The 21,926-nt window shown below is 34.1% G+C and overlaps 1 protein-coding gene across 2 annotated transcripts in view; it reads right to left on the reverse strand.

The window, feature by feature from the left end:
- Positions 1-5,227: 5,227 nt before the first annotated feature.
- Positions 5,228-21,926, reverse strand: part of TM2D1 (TM2 domain containing 1) — a 38,260-nt gene continuing 21,561 nt past the window's right edge. The window contains exons 5-7 of one of the 2 annotated variants that reach the window (XM_074334812.1): positions 17,844-17,917; positions 7,540-7,668; positions 5,228-5,553 (exon numbers count right to left, since the gene is read on the reverse strand). In XM_074334812.1, coding sequence (XP_074190913.1) covers positions 7,558-7,668; positions 17,844-17,917 — 185 coding nt within the window. In that variant the 3' untranslated portion in view covers positions 5,228-5,553; positions 7,540-7,557. The remainder of the gene's footprint in view (positions 5,554-7,539; positions 7,669-17,843; positions 17,918-21,926) is intronic. The other variant, XR_012497246.1, reaches the window with a different exon arrangement.

Consider the following 21,926-nt stretch of genomic DNA (forward strand, 5'->3'; position numbering starts at 1 on the left):
AAAGCAATTTGTGTCATGTCGCAGACTACTTCTCTCCAACAGTTTGCCTCGATCACAAACCATGTAAAGAAGACATGCCATTCTTCCCAATGCTTCTTATGTTGCAATAATAAATGATTTTATAATTCATTCAAATAAGTAGTGAAATTTTGAGTTTTGTCTTAAAATCAAAGATGGGACCATGAGCCTTCATAATCATACCCTCTCAAATATAAAATTAGCTCACATGATTAAAGTTCCAAACACTGCACACTTTCTAAAGTGTTCTGGTAAAACAATGTTTTTCTTTGGCACATGCAGTCCAAATAGCTCCAACCTTAATCATTTTTCAAGTTTTAATCTCCACATGCTTGGCATATTCTGATAACATTGACAGATTAAAAACAACATTCTGTTGTATGCATAGCGATTGCTGCAATTAACCTTAATTTAGGCTGAAAGTAGACTGATCAGTTGCCTCATAGATAAATATCTCCAGAGAACTTTAAAAAGCAACAAAAACAAAATCTGTAACACTGCAGCCTTCCGTTACATAAGAAGTCCTAAAGCAGTGAAGGTGCCAATTAAGATTTTCTTGAGAAAAAAAGAGACATTTTTGGCCTTTATTACAGAGTAACTACAGTTAACGATAATGATAATGGAGACCAAAAAATGTAGGTAGACAATTCCAAGTAACACATCTTACCTTCTTTCCATAAAATAACTATGGAGTCCACTGCTATTTTACTCAAGGCATAACCACACTATAGCCCAAGTGTAAGGAAACCTTTGCAAATTCCAAACGGCCTCACCAATGCGTAATACCATTATTCTATTTCTTTAAAATATGTTCAATACATGGTAACTGTTATCTATGTCACCTTAATCTCTCAACATTATCTGATTGATATTATCCCTATTTATGTGAGAACAGGGGCTCAGAACTGTTATGTGTTCAAGTCACAAAACAAGTGACAAAGACAGGATACAAACTCAGGCCTGATTCCAAAGTCTGTGCATTTTCCACCAAACTGTGCTGCCTGGATGTGAAACCTTTTGGTATCATGGGTTAGATCTGCCTTTTTCTTTTAAACGTATCTACCTTTAAAGTCAGGATGACATCAGATATCAGAGTGTTTCAGGAGGAAGGAGGAAGGGAAGAAGAAATCTAGACTTTCTTGGGTGCTTTGTTCTAATTTACCCATACTTTATTTATTGTGTCAAATACATGTATGCAAATAATGCATGTTCATTGTGGAAAAATGAGAAAAGTCCGATAAGCCAAAAGAAAACCCAGGTAAAAATCACCTGCAATCCCACCACCTCCAGATGTCTCTAGCTTCAACTGATCTCAGCAAGACTGAGCAGAGCGTGGCAGCATGGTACCCCCAACATCTCTCCTCTAATTATACAAACATAATTAGACTTTTGGTCCGCAAAGTGCTGCAAATATCAGAAGAGGCGAAGGCAGCAGAAAAATTTTTGGGTTTTCTACAATAATCACTGCTCTATCACAGTCTCATTTCAGCATTGCATGATATAAAATTGAGATTAAAAATATAATCATTTCATTTTTTTAACCAGCAAACTGTTAAACAAAAAGGCTCAATATAGGGAGATAATTCTGCCCCTACTGAAAACATTAAACATATTAAGAAAAGTCTCCTATTACATAATCATTAGCAGTATACGAGTATTTCATAAAATTAGATGGTTGTAACCATCACACTGCAGGCAGGATACCAGTTAATAGACCTGGTTTCACCCCTTATTTTGTGGGACTCAATTTACTTATCTGTAAAGTAGGGATAATGATATTAACTCTTTAGGAAGACCACAGAAACGTTTCGGGGATTAAACCATGTAAAGCATATAATGAGCTTAGCATAATATCTCGCACATGGAGAGCAGTAAAAGGAACTATAAACAAGTTAAAATCTTACAGTTTTAAGTTATCAAGCCATAATATTTTTCATAAATATTTTCTAGGAAATACTATTCTTCCTCCATCAGACAATGACTAGCTTTAAAGACATTGCTACACTGACTAAGAATTAAGATATTAGGCTCTATTTTAAAAGATACAGGAATGACTCTTACCATCCTGATTAACTCAGCTACAAATGCCATTACTCCAGAACTTGGTTGGGTACTCACTGCTGTTCTGAATTATTCAGTCTTAATTAGTAACTTTTCTAATTTTCCAAATTTACCTACCTCCCTTTCCCTCTCAGCAGGGAAGAAAAAAAAAAGACCATTATGAATGAGCTTCCTACTTAATTCCTTCTTAAAACTCTTCTCTTTTTGGAGGGCGATTAGATAATTCGGGGACTGACATCTTGTGCAGAAGCGACAGGTTTGCTACCGGTCCCCAGTCCCCAGCCAGCACCCTTTCTCCAGCAGCTGTCCTGTTCTCCAAGCTGTGCTCTCCAGCTCCTGGGCTGCAAGGGGCGGCCGTCAGCAGGAAGCAGCAGTGTTCTGACTGAAGAGCGAGAGCTCGTTGCAGGTCCCTACAGGGTCTAAGCCACTCTCATCTGCACCCGGATAACTGAGAGGTGACTGGTTTTGTTTGAACTTGGGTTTCAGTTATTTGACTTCATTTTTTTTCTCCATTACCCTGGCTAATTAAGACTGTATGTATGTATCAAGACCTTGAATATGTGGTTACTTTTGGACTAAGAAAGACAATTCTAGGGGGAAAAAAATCAGAAATGTTTGTTGTTCATTAGAATAACTTCAATACCAAATAAGGAATTACATAAATAAATCATGATACAGACATGGAATACTCCGCAGCCATTAAAAATCATTTTGTAAAAGAATATTTATTGAAATAGAAAAATCTGTACAATGTGAAGCAGGCTATAAAACAGTACGCATATAATTTCTGTGAATAAAAATGTACATATATGCATGGAAAAAGTACTAGGTCATATATAAAAATGTTAACATTGTTATCTTTGAGCTGTGAAATGAGTTTTGTTTATTTACACTTTTTGGTGTTTTCCCAAAATTTCTGCGTTAAGCCTGTATTAATTCTGTATGTAGAAAAATGCAAATGAATGCTGACTTAATGAGAGAAAGGAAGAGGGAGGGTGCCAGGACTCTGGGGGAACGTCTACATTTAAGGTGTTTGAGGAAGAGGAACCAACATCTTAGACTTGTACTTTTCAAGAACTAATTTTTCTTCCTTGTTTCTTGCTATTAGATCTATTTTAGCTTCTATTTTATCAGTATTATAATATTTAACTCAAACTTAAGCATCTAGGTTAAAATAAGGGGAAAAGACACAAAAATTTTGTCAACAAAAAAAACATACTGCCATACTAATATTTTTTTATCGTCCTAGCAGTCCCATGAACAAATGCTGGCCGTAAACACAACTGCATCTTTGAAGTCTTAAAGCTGACCTTTAGTTTTAATACAGTGTAGGTAAGAAATCTTCCTGGGTAAAGAGGTACTTCTGGAAATTGTATTAATCCTTTCAGGCTAAAGTAGTACCATGTGTAAATGTTTCTATAGAAACACTGTTTCTGTAGAATTGAAAGAATCCATTCCATCTCACCCTAGAGGGTTTCGGAGCAACCCAAGGAATGACTGAATTAATCCATCTCACAATTTTGGCCACTGCTTTAAAAGCAGAGTTATCATATAAAACATCTCATATGGAGTCCTTCATATGTAATTTGTACTCACACACACTAACAAATAGCCATAATAAAAGTGTTCCATGAAAGTAAAAAAAAACACAAAAAAAAACTGTATTCACATGCATTAAATGCATTTACATAAAAAATAATAAGACACAGAAAAAGCATTTGTTAAAGAATTACATATACTAGGCAACAGGAAATTAGGCAAACTGGAAAAAAGTGAAGTGTTCTTGTTATGTAAATTTAGAAAATTATAGTGAAAATAAAGTCTAACAGTTTAAGAGTGCATTGTAAAGAGGCTTTATTTCTAGATTTTTATCAATAACCTGGAGTGCTACAGCTTATTTGAATAAATACTTTGAGAAGCACTAGCTTTGAAATAGACTTCCCACCTGGCCAAGTTAATAACTGTAACAATTATGCAACAAGAATCAAGATTACTTTTCAAGATTTGTCTGCAAGTATTTCTTATATAACTGAACTTGCGTGGCTATGGAAACTTAAAGACTTACAATCTGGGCTTAGGTGATCCTGAAATAAAACTTCAAAGCACTGTCTGCAACCAAAAGGATCTAGGAAATACTAGAAAATGGACATCTACCAGCTAGCTTAACTGCAGCCAAAATATTATCACTGCGGAAAAAGTGGATCCCAAGGGAATATAAGCTCCTTAAGGGCAAAGATGTTTGTGTATTGTTCACTGCTGCATCCTAGCATCTAGAACTCTGCCTCCCAAATGGTAGACACTCTATATTTTAATTGATGACTGAATCAAAGAGACTTTTCCTGATGTATATCAGGAGTCCACCCACATTCACTTCATTTATCAATACTCAATAATCTTCCACCAACCAGAGAATCTGTTACTGAATGACTAACATATGATGAAGCTAACAGAATTTATATAGTATACTTCTGAGTAAAATGAGTGATAAAATATTATGATTTTTTTACTCTTGAGGAGCCCAAACCCCAGTAATTTTGATATTACTACCTGTCATTACCTGTTATTATTGATATTACTGTCTGTTACTAAAGAAGGAACATAACAGTATCATGGGGACATAACATTTCGTGTATTTCCATTTCTTAAAACCCTTCTAACTAACACATGGTACGAAAAACCAGTGCGAACATGCAGGTAGGTGCTGCTCCCTTCAGACACTGGTGCGTCACTTAAGGCCCTTGTGCCGGCACCTGCCTGGCAGTGCCAACAGATGGAAGACATTAATCACCTGTTCGGTGTTCCCACCGTGTCCATCAGCTTCAAATGCAACTGCACTGAGCTAGATGAGTCAGCATCTGGTCTTCCAAGAGCTAGTGAATCACTCCCAAAGCAAAAAGGAAAAAGTTTACACTTCAGAGGTCTGAATCAATGCCAGAAGTATCTATGTTGCCTCAAGGTCTCTGACTCCCAATGATCTTTAGCTCCCTGGATACCTAGGCAAAGACAGATCTGAAAGCTACAGAAAACCAGGTGGGTTGTCACACACAAGACTGCAGCCCCAGGCGACATGCATTAACTGCTTTGAAGGATCAATGCAGAACACTGCTATATTCAACATTGAAGGTTTTCTTAATAAAGCACTAAAAAATGTGACTGAGTAATACTTTTATTTGTCAGAAGCCAAAATGACAAGTGGCAACTTGCCCTTGGAAAAGACATTAAAGAACATCAGGGTAATAAGCTATCTATCTCATAGAGACAGTAGCCTAAGAAAGACTATTATCATACAGCTCTCAAAGAAAGTCCTATTAAATAAATCTCAGAATAATATGCTTTTAACTGAAATAAAACAAAGACAGCATCAACAACAAAAAATTATATAGAATCCATAAAATTGTATGTGAAGAAGAAAAAAGGAAAATCTGGAAATCCACATACTGAGAGTTCGATATTAAAATCAACAAGGACCAAATCCTAAAACAGAAAGAAGAAATACATTAAAACACAGTATTTTTGAAGAGTTCAATGAGGTTATGGCAGATGCACATTTTAATGCTTCATGTACTTAAGATTTTCTTCTTCCTCTTGGAGCCCTTTGCTATAGAGAGATCATCTGAATGATAGTGCAGAAATCTGCCTTCTCAATGGGCCTTTCCAATTTTAGATTTCAAATTTGAGTCTGGAATCCCAATTAAATGTTTATATAATAGGCTGCAGAGAATGGAATTGCTTTTTAAATTACATTTGCTTAATTTTTACACATTATGGTTTAAAACAATCTACATACTTTGAAAGGGACACAACAATTTACAGTATGGAAATAATTATGTGAAACTACAAAACCCTTCTCATAAACAGTATTGATTTCCAAAATGAAGATGCTTAATACAAAATGATACAGTTGGTGGGGGGTGGGGTGGGGTGGAAGTGGTGAACAAATAGTGGAATTCACAGACCTAGATTCTAGAACAAGTTTCGCACTGATTGCGTCTTAGTCTCAACTTTCTTTTGTCTCAATTTGACCCCTGGTAAGAAGAGGCAGCTAGATCCCTAAGCTTCATTTCAATTTTAAACCCAAAGACTCATATAGAGGGTGCCAAAAAAAATGTATATACCATTTTAAGAAAGGAAAAAATTGTGTTAAAATTGTAATAAGGGGGTGGGGGGTGGGAGATGAGGGTAAGGGGGATCAGATATATGGTGATGGAAGGAGAACCAACTCTGGGTGATGAGCACACAATGGGATTTATAGATGATGTAACACAGAATTGTACACCTGAAATCTATGTAATTTTACTAACAATTGTCACCCCAATAAATTAAAAAAAAATATTGTAATAACAAAAGATAAGTCATGTATATATTTTGGCACCCCGGTAGTTTATAAGAAAAGATTTGAAAAACTTTTTGGATCATCAGTTGAATAAATTCCTCAGATCTTGACAAGGTCTGTCACTGTTCAAACTCATGAGAATATCTATAAAGAAAATCCTATAATTTTAATATGAGAAAAGAAAAAAAAATCTACCTCAAGGGCAAAATTGTACTTCATATCCTATTTATACACTACAACATAGAAAATAAATGTGTATTCCCTCCTGGACTCTAGAAGCAGCCTGAGACAGTCAGGTGAAAACCCTAGGACCCTGACTGTAGCCAAAACATCTAGGCTGTCTTTCTCTGTGAAATCGTCTAGCTAGTTCAACGTGAACTATCACCTAAGAAGTACCCTGCATCTTCTATGTTATGTAGGACTTCTCCACTGCAGAGAAGGATTATACCAGGAAATGGTTTTCCTGAGAAAAATCTAGCATTACTGGAAGATTATTATTAGAATAGACTAATGTACAGTCATGGAAATAAAAACCTTATAGCAGCAGAGTCCTAGAGAACCAGAGAGTTGAAGCAGGAAGACTAATGGTATCTGTGACTTCTCCAAGTGTATTACAATTTAAAGCTGAGGCCAGTTAATAATTCTCATGGGCAGGACCAAACTTTCAGGTAGATGAAGTACTTATAGTAGTTCAGTGTTGAGACTCTGAACTTTCAGGTTTAGGGAAGGAGAAGAAAGACGTTTAAGGATCATATAGCCCTAGGAGAGACAGCAGCAGAGATACGCTTTATTGAACGATCTACAACGTATACTTTCATCATAACCATCATAGAATACTATAAACTATCTTTTTGCTTGGATGTGATTTTTTTTTTCTTGTGAACTTTGTCCTTTAACCGTATTCACTGCAAAAAAGGAGAATCTGAATTTAAGAACTACAGGAGTAAAGAGAATACATAAAAACGCTTTACAGACAATTAGAAATATCTCGGGCAGACCTGTTTCCTGAGAAGCAAAATGAGAGGATTACAGCACTAAATGATCACTTAAATTTCCTATGGCTCTCAAATTCTCATAATTTTATACAGATAATATAATCATTAAGAGCGTATATACATATCACTTACTGTTTCTTTTTAAAGTATTTATGGATACAACTGTGTTTTTCTAAATGTCTCATTAGTAATACTCAGCCGTGTAAGTCTGGTTCCATAATAATCTATAATGTAACTGCTTCCATCTGAAGGTCCAACAATCTAGAAGAGAAAATTTTCAAAATTACTCATTTGAGCAGTTATTTTCACAATACTTTGTTTATTTTACTCAGTTGTTAATACAATTACTTCAGTAGCAACAAAAATATACATCAAACTAACTCAAGCAAAAAACAAGTAATGTAGTGACTGGAGTAGATGAAAAAGATACTGGGGAAGTTCACAGCACCAAAGAGCTGCAGGAAGCTAGGCCTCAAGGACTGACATCCCGAGGCCCAGGCGGCCTTTGCTTTGGTTTCCCTGCCTCTGTGCTCAGCTCTGCTGCCTTCATTCTGCAGACAGGCACTCCCAGTTGATGCCCAATGGCTCCAGATTCCCATCTATGCAGCTCAGCAGATCCCAACAGAAAGTAAAATTGTCTTCCTCAGTGTTTATATGCCAGTTCCAGGGAAAGACTTTCAACTGCTTGGTGTTTATGCCTATTGCTGGACAAATTACTGTATCCAAGGGAATAGGACTAATATGATTGGCCAGGCTAGGCTCTCTGAGGTAGATAAGGTAGTACTGGACTCAAGGAAATCACTTTAAGCAGGAGTCCAAAAATATGCTCTGCCACATCTTGTTCAAAAGGACGCATTCCCAATGTCATTTTACTTTTTTTTGCTTAAAAGTATTTGTTAAAATTTATAAAATGTTTATACTGTTTTGATCAACTGTGTATCATTAATAATTATAATGACAACTCAATTCAGAAATCACAGAAAATGTAAAACATTTTAATTTTAATGAATAAGATGATCAGTAGAAGATTTTCAAGCATAAAAATATATTACATTAGCGTAAAATTCAGTGGGAGATGGAAATAAAGATAAAAATTCAAGGAAAAAATAATCAATGTAAAATTTATAATGGTTTGTGAAGGGTTCATTTGTGTCTTTTTTAAGCGAATGACATTTAACATTCTATGATATTTATATTCTGTTGGATACATTTTAAAATTAATGTAACAGTTTTATTTAAATATGTCAATATTTGCAAACTAGAAATTATATTCTTTGCAACTATTTAAACTTATGATGGAAAACTTAAATGTCAACAGACGTGCAGAGGGTAGGGATTTTAAAAAAATTATTTTAGGGGTTATACAACCCCCACTGATGAACACTGCTGTTAGAGCATTTGTTTTTAAAATGAATTTGATTTTAAAAATTATTCCACAAAAAATTCCTACAATATTTGAGACACTGTGCTTGATATTATACATAGAGTAGTGAATAAGATACAATCTCTGCCAAAAGGGGGCTTATTCTAGTAAACTCTAAATGTTCATATTCAAATAACACAAAGCACTTAGGTGCTGTAATGCACTTTGACTTATTTTCTGAAAATTAAATTAATTTGGCTTGACATTTATGAATGTTATTTATGAATTTAAGTAAAAATTAAAACTTTTTAGTAGCCAAGGTCACAGAGGAAATTATGAGCATTAACCCAAGAAATAGAAAAATGGGTGGCTACAAGTTACAACATGTTTTGAGACTATATAAGGGAAACAAAAAAAAAGTCAAGACCAGCCAGTCAAATCAAATGGTAAAAAATTGCCTAATTTCGAATATGTGCATAGATTGGAACCAGGCCTATCGCCCTGTTGTCTTTTTCTTCCTATGCCATCTCCCTTGACAGTCACACTCCTGTTGAAAAAAAGTATCCATAAGTTGGAAATAAGGAAAACATATAATTGGGTGACCTGGTAATATCATGCTTTTCTAATAAGCCCACCTGAGGCTCACTTCACTTCCTCAGGAAATATTAACTATTTACCTAAAACCTGATGAGGACCTGGATGCTTTACAATTTTGTCAAGGTAGCAGTTAATGTGTAGAAAAATGATAAGGTTTTGTTTTTGTTTTGTTTCCCCTGTCCTGTAGAGAAGATACCCCCAAAGATTACAGTTTTATTACCTGGTAATACACGATCCAATTTTGTATCAAGTATAGCAACCTTATTACAGCATTTCTTTCCCCTTAAACTACTTGACTCTAGCTCCTCACCAACTAGTTCTACGATGGAAATTCCAATCCTTTCCAGAGATCGGGTTCAGCTTGGGCATGTAATGGAATTCTGGCCAATTACCTGAGACAAGTTCACTGGTGGCTAATTTGCCCTTAAGAAGATATGTGTGAAAGGAAACAGATCTTTTTCTGCCTCTGGAAGTAACTATTCATATGTAAGGAATGATGCTAGCCCAAAATCCCGAAAATGGCAAAGAGAAAGAAGGAAGGAAGGAGGGAGGAAGAGAAAGATAGATTTGGGTCCTTCATTATGTCCTTCGGCTCTAAATTAACAAATCTTAGAACTACCTTATATCATATTCTTGGTATATGATATAATAAAGTACCATATTATCAAAGCCAATTTTAAATTGAGGTTTCTGTTACTTATAGCCAAAAACTGATAATACACTTGTCTTGAACGCCTCCTACACACCACTGCCAGATCACGAAAGCACAGCACTAGCTGCTATTCTCTGCTGAAACAATCTGAAGATCTGCCAGAAAGACAACCATATTAAGTCAGCATGGTAAAGCACCAGACTGAAAGGAAAATGTGAAAAGAAAGCTGTCTATAACTAGCTGGAGGATAATCCTCTCTGGACCTCATTGATTCTTTTCCTCATAATGAGCAACAGATTAAGTTGTTCTACATGGTACTTTTTTTTTTTTTTTTTAAGGAGGGCGCAGCTCATAGTGGCCCACGTGGGGATCGAACCGACAACCTAGGTGTTGTTATTAGCACCACGCTCTAACAGAGCTAACCTGCCACCCAACGTGGTACCTTTTAAGATCTTGTATAATTACATTTAAATGCAAACACCTCCACAACGAATTATCAACATACTTTTCTATGAATTATTCCATCGAAGAATAGTTTTCCCTACTTAATTTTTAAGAAAACTAGCATCTGTAAAGGACTCAATTATTCAAACCCATATTCCCACACCAAAATTAAAAATTTAGCCTTTTTAAGCATCTTATATACACTTATGAATCCCCTTATTATGAGTATATTACTGTATTGTTCATTATAAAATTACAAATCTTTAAGAATATCCCCCACTGGGAAGTTTTTTACTCAGTTAAATATACGTATGTCCATTAGTTCACTGATGACAGAGTACAAAACCCAAAATTATGAGTTTATTTCTCTAAGAAATAGCCTGAGCAAAAGTGTATAGCATGAAGTATTTCCATTTGATAAACTGGGGCAATTTCTGAACTCTATGGGGAAAAGAAAGACCACTTACATACTTCACTCCAATTAATGGACCAAAAGGTGCTACAGGTCTTTGTCTTACAAGAGGGGAAACAGGAGCAGGGCACTACACTATGGGAAGCTATTTTGTACAATGGATGTCAGTATCTCTTGTGTGAGAAACCCTGAAACCATAATATCCCTCAATATTCTTCATATCCCTCTATATTCATTTCCTGTGGCTACTGTAACAAATTACTGCCAACTTAGATTAGAACAATAAATTTACTCTCACAATTCTGGAGGCCAGAGTCTAAAATCAAGGTATATGGGGACAGCCACATGCCCTACAGAGTCTCAAGGGGAGAAATCCATTCTAAGCCTCTTCTAGGTTCTGGGAGCAATCAGCATTCCTCGGCTTTCTGTGGTTTGTGACCATATCACTCCAATCTCTGCCTCTGTCTATACACTATCTTCTTTTCTGTGTGTCTATGTCTTTCCTCTTCTGTCTCCTGTAAGGACACTTGTGATTGGATTTAGGGCCCACCCAGATAATCCAGGAGGATCTCTTCACATCAAGATTCTTAATCACATCTGCAAATAAGTTAACATTCACAGATTCCAGGGATTTGACATGCGTATCTTGTCCTACTACATCCTCCTATGAAGATGGTTTGTGGTAGTTTGGAAGAATCGGGTGGAATTTCATTTCTTCTTTCATATCATTTCTGATTGTTTTCACCATGAAATTTTATTTCTAGCTTAAATGAAAAAAATCTTGAATTGTTTACTTAAAGGAATAGGTTTCTCTGTAGGCAAAAAGTCTATAGAAGAGTAAATCAGAAAACTTTAAAAATACATATTAAAGTCAAGAATGTTAAGGAGTAGTCACCAAGTTTCCTGTTCTTTTTCTGATCTTTATCTTTGATCTCCACTCTAATTCTCTACAACCCATCTATCCACCCACCACAGGCACCCACACAAATAGGCACACACTGAATTTGGTATCTGACTTGGATACATATTTATTCTTGAAAAACATATGTTCTTTGAATATGTAATTTGAATTTATCTGAATAATGTTGTATATCTTGCTCAGTTTTAAACTATTTTCACAGTAGACTATGATTTTAAGATACTTTCATGTAGCTGTATGTATATGGTAAGTGCTTGTAATTGCTGCCTAGTGTTATGGAGGATGCATCCACTCTCCTGTAAGTGTACACATCTACGTAGGTTGATTCCAACTTCCTGCTACCACAAACAGTGCTACAACAGACATCTTCATACAAGTCCCCTTGTGAAAAGGAGCAGGAGTTTTTTGGGGTAAATGCCCAGAAATAGCTCCATATTTACATATTATTTATTTGGGTGATTCTGTGACTCGCCTATTAGTTTACTGTGCTCATTTAACTATTAGGCTCCCTTTCATTTTCTTATTGATTTGCAGAAATTATCTGTATGTTGCACATATCAATTCCTGCTGCTAGTATCCTTTTACTCAGTCAACTGTTAACTTGGTCTATGATATACTTTTTAAAACACAATTTCTTAATTTTAACATAATCAAATTCAGTTATTTTTTTTCTTTATGGTTTATGTTTTCGAGATCTTGTTTATGAAGGCTTAACCCATCTAAGGTCATGAAGATATTCTCTTCAATTAGCTATATTAAAAGTTTATCTTCTTCTAGGTATATACCAAAAAAAAAAAAAAAATGAACAGAAACTTAAACAGACACTTGTACACAAATATTCACTGCGGCATTATTCACAGTAGCCAAAATGTGGAAACAACCAAAGTGTCCACCAAGAGATAAACGGCTAAACAAAATGTGATATATACATACAACAAAATACCATTAATCCAAAGAAAGGAATGAAGTCCTGATATACGCCACAATATCAATGAACCTTAAAAACATTATGCAAAGTGAAACAAGCAAGGCATAAAAGGACAAATACTGTATGATTCCACATAAATGAAAGGTAAAATCTAGAATAGGTAATTTCAGAGACAAAAAGTAGATTAGAGATTACCAGGAACTAGGGGGAGAAAAAGGTGGGGACTTATTGCTTAATGGGTACATAGTTTCTGTTTGGGGTGACAAAGTTTTGGATATAGATATTAGTGACAGTTGTACAATATTCTGAATGTAATTAATACTAATGAACAGTATACTTAAAAAAAGTTAAAGTGGAAAATTTTATATATATTTTACCATGCAAAAAAAAGAGCTTAATTTATTAATGTTGATAGTTTTGTTCGTAATGTATAAACTTTTGATTCTGTTAGTGGAAAATGTATTTTTGTTTGTATGTATTCAAGTAGCCTTCTAAAAAACATAAATTAAAGGAAAAAATATAGTTTCCAGTAAGTATTTAATATCTAAACTTTAGCAACAGATATGACACTCCATTTAATGGCTGTACATTGTCATTGAAATCACACTGCTTAGATAACTCAAATATCTTATAAATTTAAAATTTTATGACTCAATTAAAGAGTGAAAGGACAAAAAATAACACTTTATACAACTCTATCAATGTACCCTTTTTCATCTAATCCACTTCTGAATTTCTCCATATAAAGATTGAACTAGTAATACTGTCAAGATCAAATCATCTCCTCAAGCCCTATTAACCTGACAAAAAAGTAAAATGACTCAGCTATCTGCAATTAGAGGATAATGATGCAACATGTGTCCATCCCAATACCCCCAAAGTAAATTTATATTCTCTTAAAAGTCAAATGAAGTTTTTATGTCCATAGCTGACTCCTGTGTGTGGTTAATTTTAATATGAGGCCATTAAAACCATCTGATTAGTCACATTTTAATTAAACAGCAAAATTCCTGCCTGGTGCCAGAAGTTACACATTCAGAACCCCTGACTTCATTCGATTTAAAGACTGGTTAGTATCAACCCTTAATGACCAATATAAACATCATTCCTCAAGAAATGAGTAAGAGTCACCAGTATATGTCCTGAAAACTCTGGGATTAGTCTTAGAACCAGTCTAAGATACTGTTTTTTGAACATTCTTTTAATTCATTAAATAAAAATCTGCCCACAGAATATGTGACCTAAGTGTCCACTGGTTTTTATATATTGCTGTCCTACAACTAGTGAACTACCAAGGACTTTGACCAACTCTTCCAGTATTGGTAATAGATTCAGGATGATTACGTTTAGTCCTTCTTTTGATCAATAGCATGTATTTCACAGGGCAAGAGCCATGTCTTTGACCAAAACAAATTGGCTTACACAGAAGTGAACCTATAACCCTAGCCTTATTTATAGTATGAACTGAAAAGCCTAGGCTTTTAAAAATTTTAGTACAATTCAAAGTATTTAAACAAGATAAAATCAAGATAACTCGTTTTTATTTTAAATCTGCAATTCCCAAGGAAATAGTATTAACAGGCCACTCGTGGTATAGTTAGATTGTTAAGTGCCTTTAGAGCAAGGATCCCAATTTATTATACCTAATTGGTGCTCACTAGAACCATTTTCACTGATGGCATAAAACTTACAACCATGTTTCCCCAAAAATAAGACCTACCCAGAAAATAAGCCCTAGCATAATTTTTCAGGATGACATCCCCCGAACATAAGCCCTCATGTGTCTTTTGGAGCAAAAATTAATATAAGACCCGGTCTTATTTTCGGTGAAACACGGTATTTACAATTTATCATACCAACTTTTATTTTTATTCATTACCTCTCAAGTAACGATATAAAATTTAGAACTTTAAGGTCCTAAAGAAAAGCAGTCACTTTTTTAAAACTACCATTTTTAGCTTCTCATCTTCTCTGTAATGGGCACAAAGACACACTTTTCACAAGTTATACTACATTCAATTCAAATTAGAAAAAATTTTTGAGGGCATACTTTATGTTTAGCATACTACTAGGGATACGGGATTAACAAAAGTCTTCTTTTCCTCAAGAAATTTATGTGAAAAGTCAAACCTAGTGTGTACAAGAATACAAAAAAATACAATGCAATATACAATCCAATGCTAAAATGAGTTGCATACATTAAATACAAAAATAATGAAATGTTATAAATTTGATGTATTTATTTATAAAATTCATAAAAGTTTTGGAGATTATGCTGCTTTTCTGAATTTCTGCTTATATAGTTATTAGTCCTTTAAGAAAATCTACTCTGTACTGTTAATAGGAATGAACATTAATATAATTTCTTTCATAATGTATAGAATTTTAAACAATTATCATAAAAAACCCTTCATATTTCCTTCTAAAAGCTTTCCTATTAAAACTCATATTTCCATTTCCCTCTACCCATAATTCCTCTTTCTGATTTGTGGCTGTCTTGTCTCCACTTAATAGAAGAAACTTTCTTTTCTTTGTGTTTGGTGGAGTACACATCAGTCGTTTAGATATGACTAAAAATGTGCAGACATTGTTAGTGAGAAAAGAGGTTTAAATGGAAGCAAAATATTCTCATTTTTTTCTGATAAAAAAACTTAAAATTGTCTAATCTATCCTTCATGATACATACAAAAATACATAAGCACAAAAGAATGAGTATTTTAAAATATTCAGAACTGCTTTATGAATAACTACATATAGTAGTTATATACAACAGTTACCTATAACCCAAAGATTGTATGCTACACATGTAACTGACTTGGATTTTTTGTTGACTGAACAAAAGAACTGAATTAATTCTATGGAGTGTTTCATTCCATTCATTCACAGAGTGCAATTTTCATATTTCTAAGAACAAAAAAAAATAGAAGAAACTTCAAAAGTTTATTAACAACAGATAAACTCATGGAAGTATTTCAATAAATATAGTGACATGTAAAGCTTACTTTAGCAATATGTGCATTATACTTTATGTTGCTTTGGTTCAAAGCTGAAATAACTAGACCTATTTTTTAAAGAGAATTTTCCTAGATTTTTGTTATAAACACTGTGAAGCAAAGTATGTTTTTATAGGTCTTGAGTTTATGCATAATATGTTTCTGGGATCACAGCCCAAAAGAAAAACATTGCTATTCACTGGGGAATAATATTTAATGGCAAAAAAGAAAAAGAAAATTGGGGATAGAGAGAATGAGGAAAGAAAGAAGAATAAACAAAAAGATGATGGAAAAAATATAAAAGGTCTATGAGAAATTAGAAAAATATATCTGTGACAAAAATATTAATGTAGTTGATGTTATTTATAGTAAAAACTTACTTGATTTGCTAAGAAAATAATATTCCAAAACTAATGTAGTCAACATCATATGGTAAGTATATTAAACAACATGTAAAATAAGGCTACACATTTTATTTGGCTGCATTTGAAAACTGACTTATTTTTTCCCCAATCTGAAAGCACTCTACAGTGGCCGTACCTATTAAAAATGTCTTATTTAGGGAAATTTACTGCAGAAATTAAACATTCTAAATCTACCTCAATAATATGTGATAGTCTCAATTCCAGATCTTTCAGAAATTTGTTCTCAAAAATTCAGGCATACATGTACGAGAAAGCAGTGGCTGAATCAAATAAGCTCTATAACTTGGTATGAATAAAGCTACAAAGCAATGATATCACCAAAGAAATAACCTATTGTGAGAATATTAACTAAATGGATGGGTTTCAAAGACAATGAATACTGGATATCTTAAAGAATCCCAATAATACATTAAATTCCTTGAATCCTCCTTTAAAGTGAAAAACCCATTTCCAGACATATGTGCACACGTACCTTAGCCTCTTCATGCCTGCTGGCCTGTCCCATACTCAGAGAGGCAGGATATTTGGTTAAGCATATGTTTATGAATAAAGACAGGAAAATTCCAACTTTAAAACCAAATATTTTCCTTGTTTAATTCTGGTATCTTATTGGTCCATATGCTGCCTCCTCCTCACAGTATGGTACCCTCCTCACAGTATGCTACCAAAAATCTCCGAGATTTTGACTTGCTCTTAAAGCATAAGGATAACATCAAGCAGACAGAATTGAGGAGTGGAAATACTGTCTGAGAAAGAAGAGCAAAACTGATGATGATCTAAATACACACTGACATACTTGCTGAAGACATTAGGTGCTCCAGAAATGCTTCCTGAAATGCTGTTTAGTGACATGTGTTATGATAAATTCATCTTTCTCTAATTTAAGAATCCTCGTGCATTAACCACAACCAGTTCAGTATGATTTAATAGAAAACATCTGGTGGCACTTTTAAATGCTTAAGGATAGCATTTCACAAACTATGCCTGTCTCTACACCACTGCAGCAGAAGAAAATGAGGTGAACACAGAGAAGCACAGATGAATAGCAGGGGAGTCCTGACATCATTTGATTATATGGATGTGGTCTTGCCCAAGACCAGCCCCACTTCTAGACTTCCTACAGAAGACCCAGACACTCCTTTTTTCCTTTTTGGCTTAAGCTAGCTGGATTTCAGTTTCTATAATTTGCAAACAAGAAAATACTAGTATTGAGTGCCTGTCCAGTGCAACAGAAAATCTTGTTTCTGCCTTCATATATTCATATGTAAATATAAAATTCCCATCAATATCCTATTATAGTAATTGACCATGTGGCTGTGACTGTCAAGAAAAGAAACAATAAGTTTGAGAAATAACCTCAATCCTTCTTGGAGAATCATAAAACAAATTATAAAGATTCTGAGAAGTTATCCCGTAAAGAAATCTCTTTAACTCAGTTGAACTCAACTTTATGAATCATATTTGATCATAGAATCCTTTTTGAAATGAAGTTCCTATGTCCTTTAGAACTGCTAATTGGTAGAGCACGGGATGGAAAATGCTACTTGGAAACATGGCCATGATCCCTTGGATGTAACATCTAAGAAACACTGAAAACGCATTCCTAACTGTTTCTTAATATATTTAAAATGTACCAGGAGAAGATCACAAAACTCAAATTTGAATGTAAAAGTAGTTTATCTTGTTGATTGAAACTAACTTACCTGCATTGAAATAAGAATGAAATCAATTAGGCTCCCAATTCCACAAAACCCTACAGTGCAAAACTTTAACAAACCTAGAAAAGAAGGTAAAATCATTTACAACCTTGAACATCTTATAAATATCAACAAACTTTTCCATTTCCCAATAAACCATTATATATACCACAAACTCTTTATGTCAAGAATATATAATTAACACTTAAAAAAATCAAATCTTCACCTGAAAATATGAGAAAAGTATAAAAGTTCCTCCATATAGAAAAGCCACAACATTTATTAACTCACTTAGCAAACAAATACTACGAACAGAAATAAAAACTCAAAGTAATCTTACAAATTTCTTAAAAGGCCAAAGGAAATAAATCTTTAAATTATCAGTACACCAGAGGTACAGAATATCTTTAAGTCCTAAAATCCTTACTTATTTATTAGACTTAATGCATTATGTGATCTAAATTTTAATATACATTTATAGTAAAAAGTCCAAATAAAGATTGTCAAGGCACAGAAAAAATAATCAGGAAAAAACACTGATCCTATAGTTAAATTGCAAAATTTTACTAGTAACTAGTAACCCAATCATCTTGAATTTATCCTGTACTTTTTTTCCTTAAGCATCTCATGTTTATTAGCTCTACAGTCAAAATAACAATTCTGTGCAATATATATATATATATATATATATATATATATATATATATATATATATATATATCTGTCCTTGGTCTCAACCTTTGAGCTAAAGTACTAAAATATATGATAATAGAGCACAGAATCTAGGGTATTTTGTTATATACAAAGATATAACAAAAACATGATGATGAAATTAGAAGAGGCAGATTGGGGGTAGGGGTAGGATGAGTAATCTCTTCTATTTTTAAACTTGAGTTGCTTTCCAGACATCCCATTTGAGATATAAAAATGGTATGAAACAAGACTCTTCATGAAAGGGTAGTTCTAAGTATCAACTACAAATAGATGCCAGCTAAAATCACAAGAATGGATGAGATCACCTCCTGCACACAATTTGGAAATACACAAATAAGATTGAAATACGTAGGTACCTTAGATGATTTTATTTCCCCTCTTAGTATTACACATACTCGTATGCTGTAATACTAAGAATAATGTTGTAAGTACAGGGATAACACGTGTTGGAAGTAACTTAAAAACTATTCAACTATAGAGATTATATAAAATTATGCTTTTAGTTTTCTTCAAAACTTACTTTCTACTTACTATTTTGTATTTAACTGTCTCATGGAAGCCCTGTTAGTGAAGGGTCTTTTATCTGCTCTATTTCCTCCTGTGTCCTTCGTAGCTTCGACATTGCCTGGCACATGGTAGATGCTTAATAGTTGTTGAACGAATGAATAAATTTTCTCAGCTTTTCTGTTTCCTAAAGACCCCTAGCTTTTTACCCATTAGTTTATATAACAACTCCTTTAATTATTTTTTAATTAGTTGCATTTTATTATAGTTGCCCAAGGAACTTTATTCACTCACTCAATACATTATATCCATTTACTCACTCAATTGTATTTCTGAAATGTATCTCTCTTCACTTGGCATTTTAGTATAAATTTAGAAATATTAATTTCCCTTCCTTTAATTTTTTATAAAAAGAATATTGAGAAATGGCCCAAAAAAGTTTGCCTCTAATTACCTGGTACTCAATGAAGAAAAGATAACCATGTCAGGCCTTTGTCTTTGTCATGCCCTCTTCCAACGGATGTCTTCCTGTAGCTCTGCTCATCTCTCAGGCTACTTCAGAGAAGTCTTCCTAACCTGCCTGTGTAAAGCAGCATGCCACGCCCCCCACAGCCCAGGGGCTCGATCCTATCTCCCCTATTTATTTCCTTCATGGTGCTGATTACAAATCTATAGGGGCCTCATTCATTGGTTTGCTCATTCACTCTCTGTCTTCCACTGCCAGGTAGATTCCTAAAGGCAGGGTCCTTATCTTTCTTATTCTAGTCAATTCCTTGATCAGTACCTGACAGACAGTAAGAGTTTGACAAATATTTGTTGTATGACTATCAAAAACCTAGAAACAATCTAAATGTCTAACAGGGAGGGATTCTCTCAAACGATTCAGGTACATCTAATAGGAAAGAATACTATGCAGCCATTTAAAACAATAATATGGAAGGATTATTTGTTGGCAAAGTAATGTGGCAATGCTCTAAACACACAATGAGTTCATTAAAATCTAGATATTTTTCTGGTGAACCCCTTCTTAAGGGTGCTTCAGAAAAATGAATATGAGAGGTTCCTGTTCAGATAAAATATTAGATAAGAGGAGGACATATGTGTTTGGAACTTTGGTAAATGTTACCTACTCCTGGAGTAACGCATTTAAAGAAACTATAGAACAGATCCAAGATGATATTTAAGCATGTAAGGAACCTGCAAACTAATCTATAGTGACAGAAGGCAGATGAGTGCTTCCTTAGGAAAGAGCAGGACAAGGGGAGCCACGAGGCAGAGATTACAAATGCACGAGGAAACTTTTGGGAGCGACAAACATTGTCCATCTTGATTATGGTGATCGTTTCACAGCTGTATACACGTCTAACTTAACAAACTGTACATTTTAAATATGTGCACTTTACTGTATGTCAATAAAGCTGTTTAAAACAATTTAAAGAACTAAGTTGACTGTTAAAAAAAACTAGAAAGTTTAAAATCATTACAATGATTTATATCCTGTCTCACTCCAAATGTGTGATATTTACTATGGTCCGTCTATTTCTACAAATTTAAGGTAAAGGATAACATAAGTAATGAAGTTGCTCATAATGCTACCTTAAACTCATTTTACCTTTCAAATATAACAATACTTTATGAAAATAAGATAGGAAGAACACTTAAAAAGGTAATGAGACAATATGAAACCTTAGAATAGTACATGGCACATGTACATGGTAGGCATTTGATAAATGTTAGCCCAGCTGTTACTTGTGCAACCACTATTTCTATTACTACTACAATTACTACTATAATCAAGGAATTTAAACAACATAAGTCCATTGTTTAGAGTAGCATCATCTAACCTAGTCTTATCTCATGCAATTCCCTCTGCCTGTATTAAAGCCAAACAACCCACAGTTCTCTTAATGGGCCCTGCTCTCGTTATCTCCTTCATCTATCTCTGCATTTATGTGTATAGGGCTACACTGTTCTCTGCCTTGCCTTCTCCCCTGCCCCCCCCCCACACACACACACACTATTCCCAATCACCTAGCTAACCCCTGACAGTCTTCTAAAACTTCTGGGAAGTCTTCTCTAATGCCCCAGGATAAATTTAATGCTATCCCTAGATGTTCCCCAGCACCGTGCCCTTAACTTCCAGCGTAGCACATATCCCACGGGATGATCTATTATATATTTATTTGTCTGCCTTCCCCAGTCCTTCCATGAGTCAGGGCTGTCTCATTCCCATGCCTAGTCAATCTGACCACTGAAGGAACAACTATATCAATAGTAAATGATCTTATTTATAAATAAAACTGATCAAATTGAAGAAAGTAACGCACATTCTAAACAGCATTTATTGAAACCAGTACAAACCTTTACTCTTACGGATTTCATTATTCCGATTTTTTTAAAAGATAGGATGTTTGTGAACTACCAAAAGTAGATTTTTTTCATTTTACAATAACGAAAATGTTAGTTTTCTTTGTACAAACCCTATTTACTAACTTATTGTGGAAAGGAGTATCAGATTTAGATTTTAAAAATTGTTTTAAAATTCCAAGTAAAAGAATCCATTAAAAAAAACAAATCCATTTTTATCCTGAACCATTACTACTGTAGGTATATCCTTTCAAAAAGATTATGCTATCAGATAACATTAGTAAACCTCATGCTTTGAGTGTACTTTATACTTCAATAACTTGGACTTTACATTTTAAAAACACAAATTAAAAAAAAAAGATTTATTTTGATATAAAATAAACAGATTAATTTTTGGTTTTAAAAATTTTTTTGGTATTTTTTGTTTTATTATGGGTTGAGTCTTGCAAATACTCTTCTATCTGCATAACTGTTACAGAGAATACAGATTACTTCATATTGAAG

The sequence above is a fragment of the Rhinolophus sinicus genome, linkage group LG06 (genome assembly GCF_036562045.2).
Source record: "Rhinolophus sinicus isolate RSC01 linkage group LG06, ASM3656204v1, whole genome shotgun sequence".
Classification (NCBI taxonomy): Eukaryota; Metazoa; Chordata; class Mammalia; order Chiroptera; family Rhinolophidae; genus Rhinolophus; species Rhinolophus sinicus.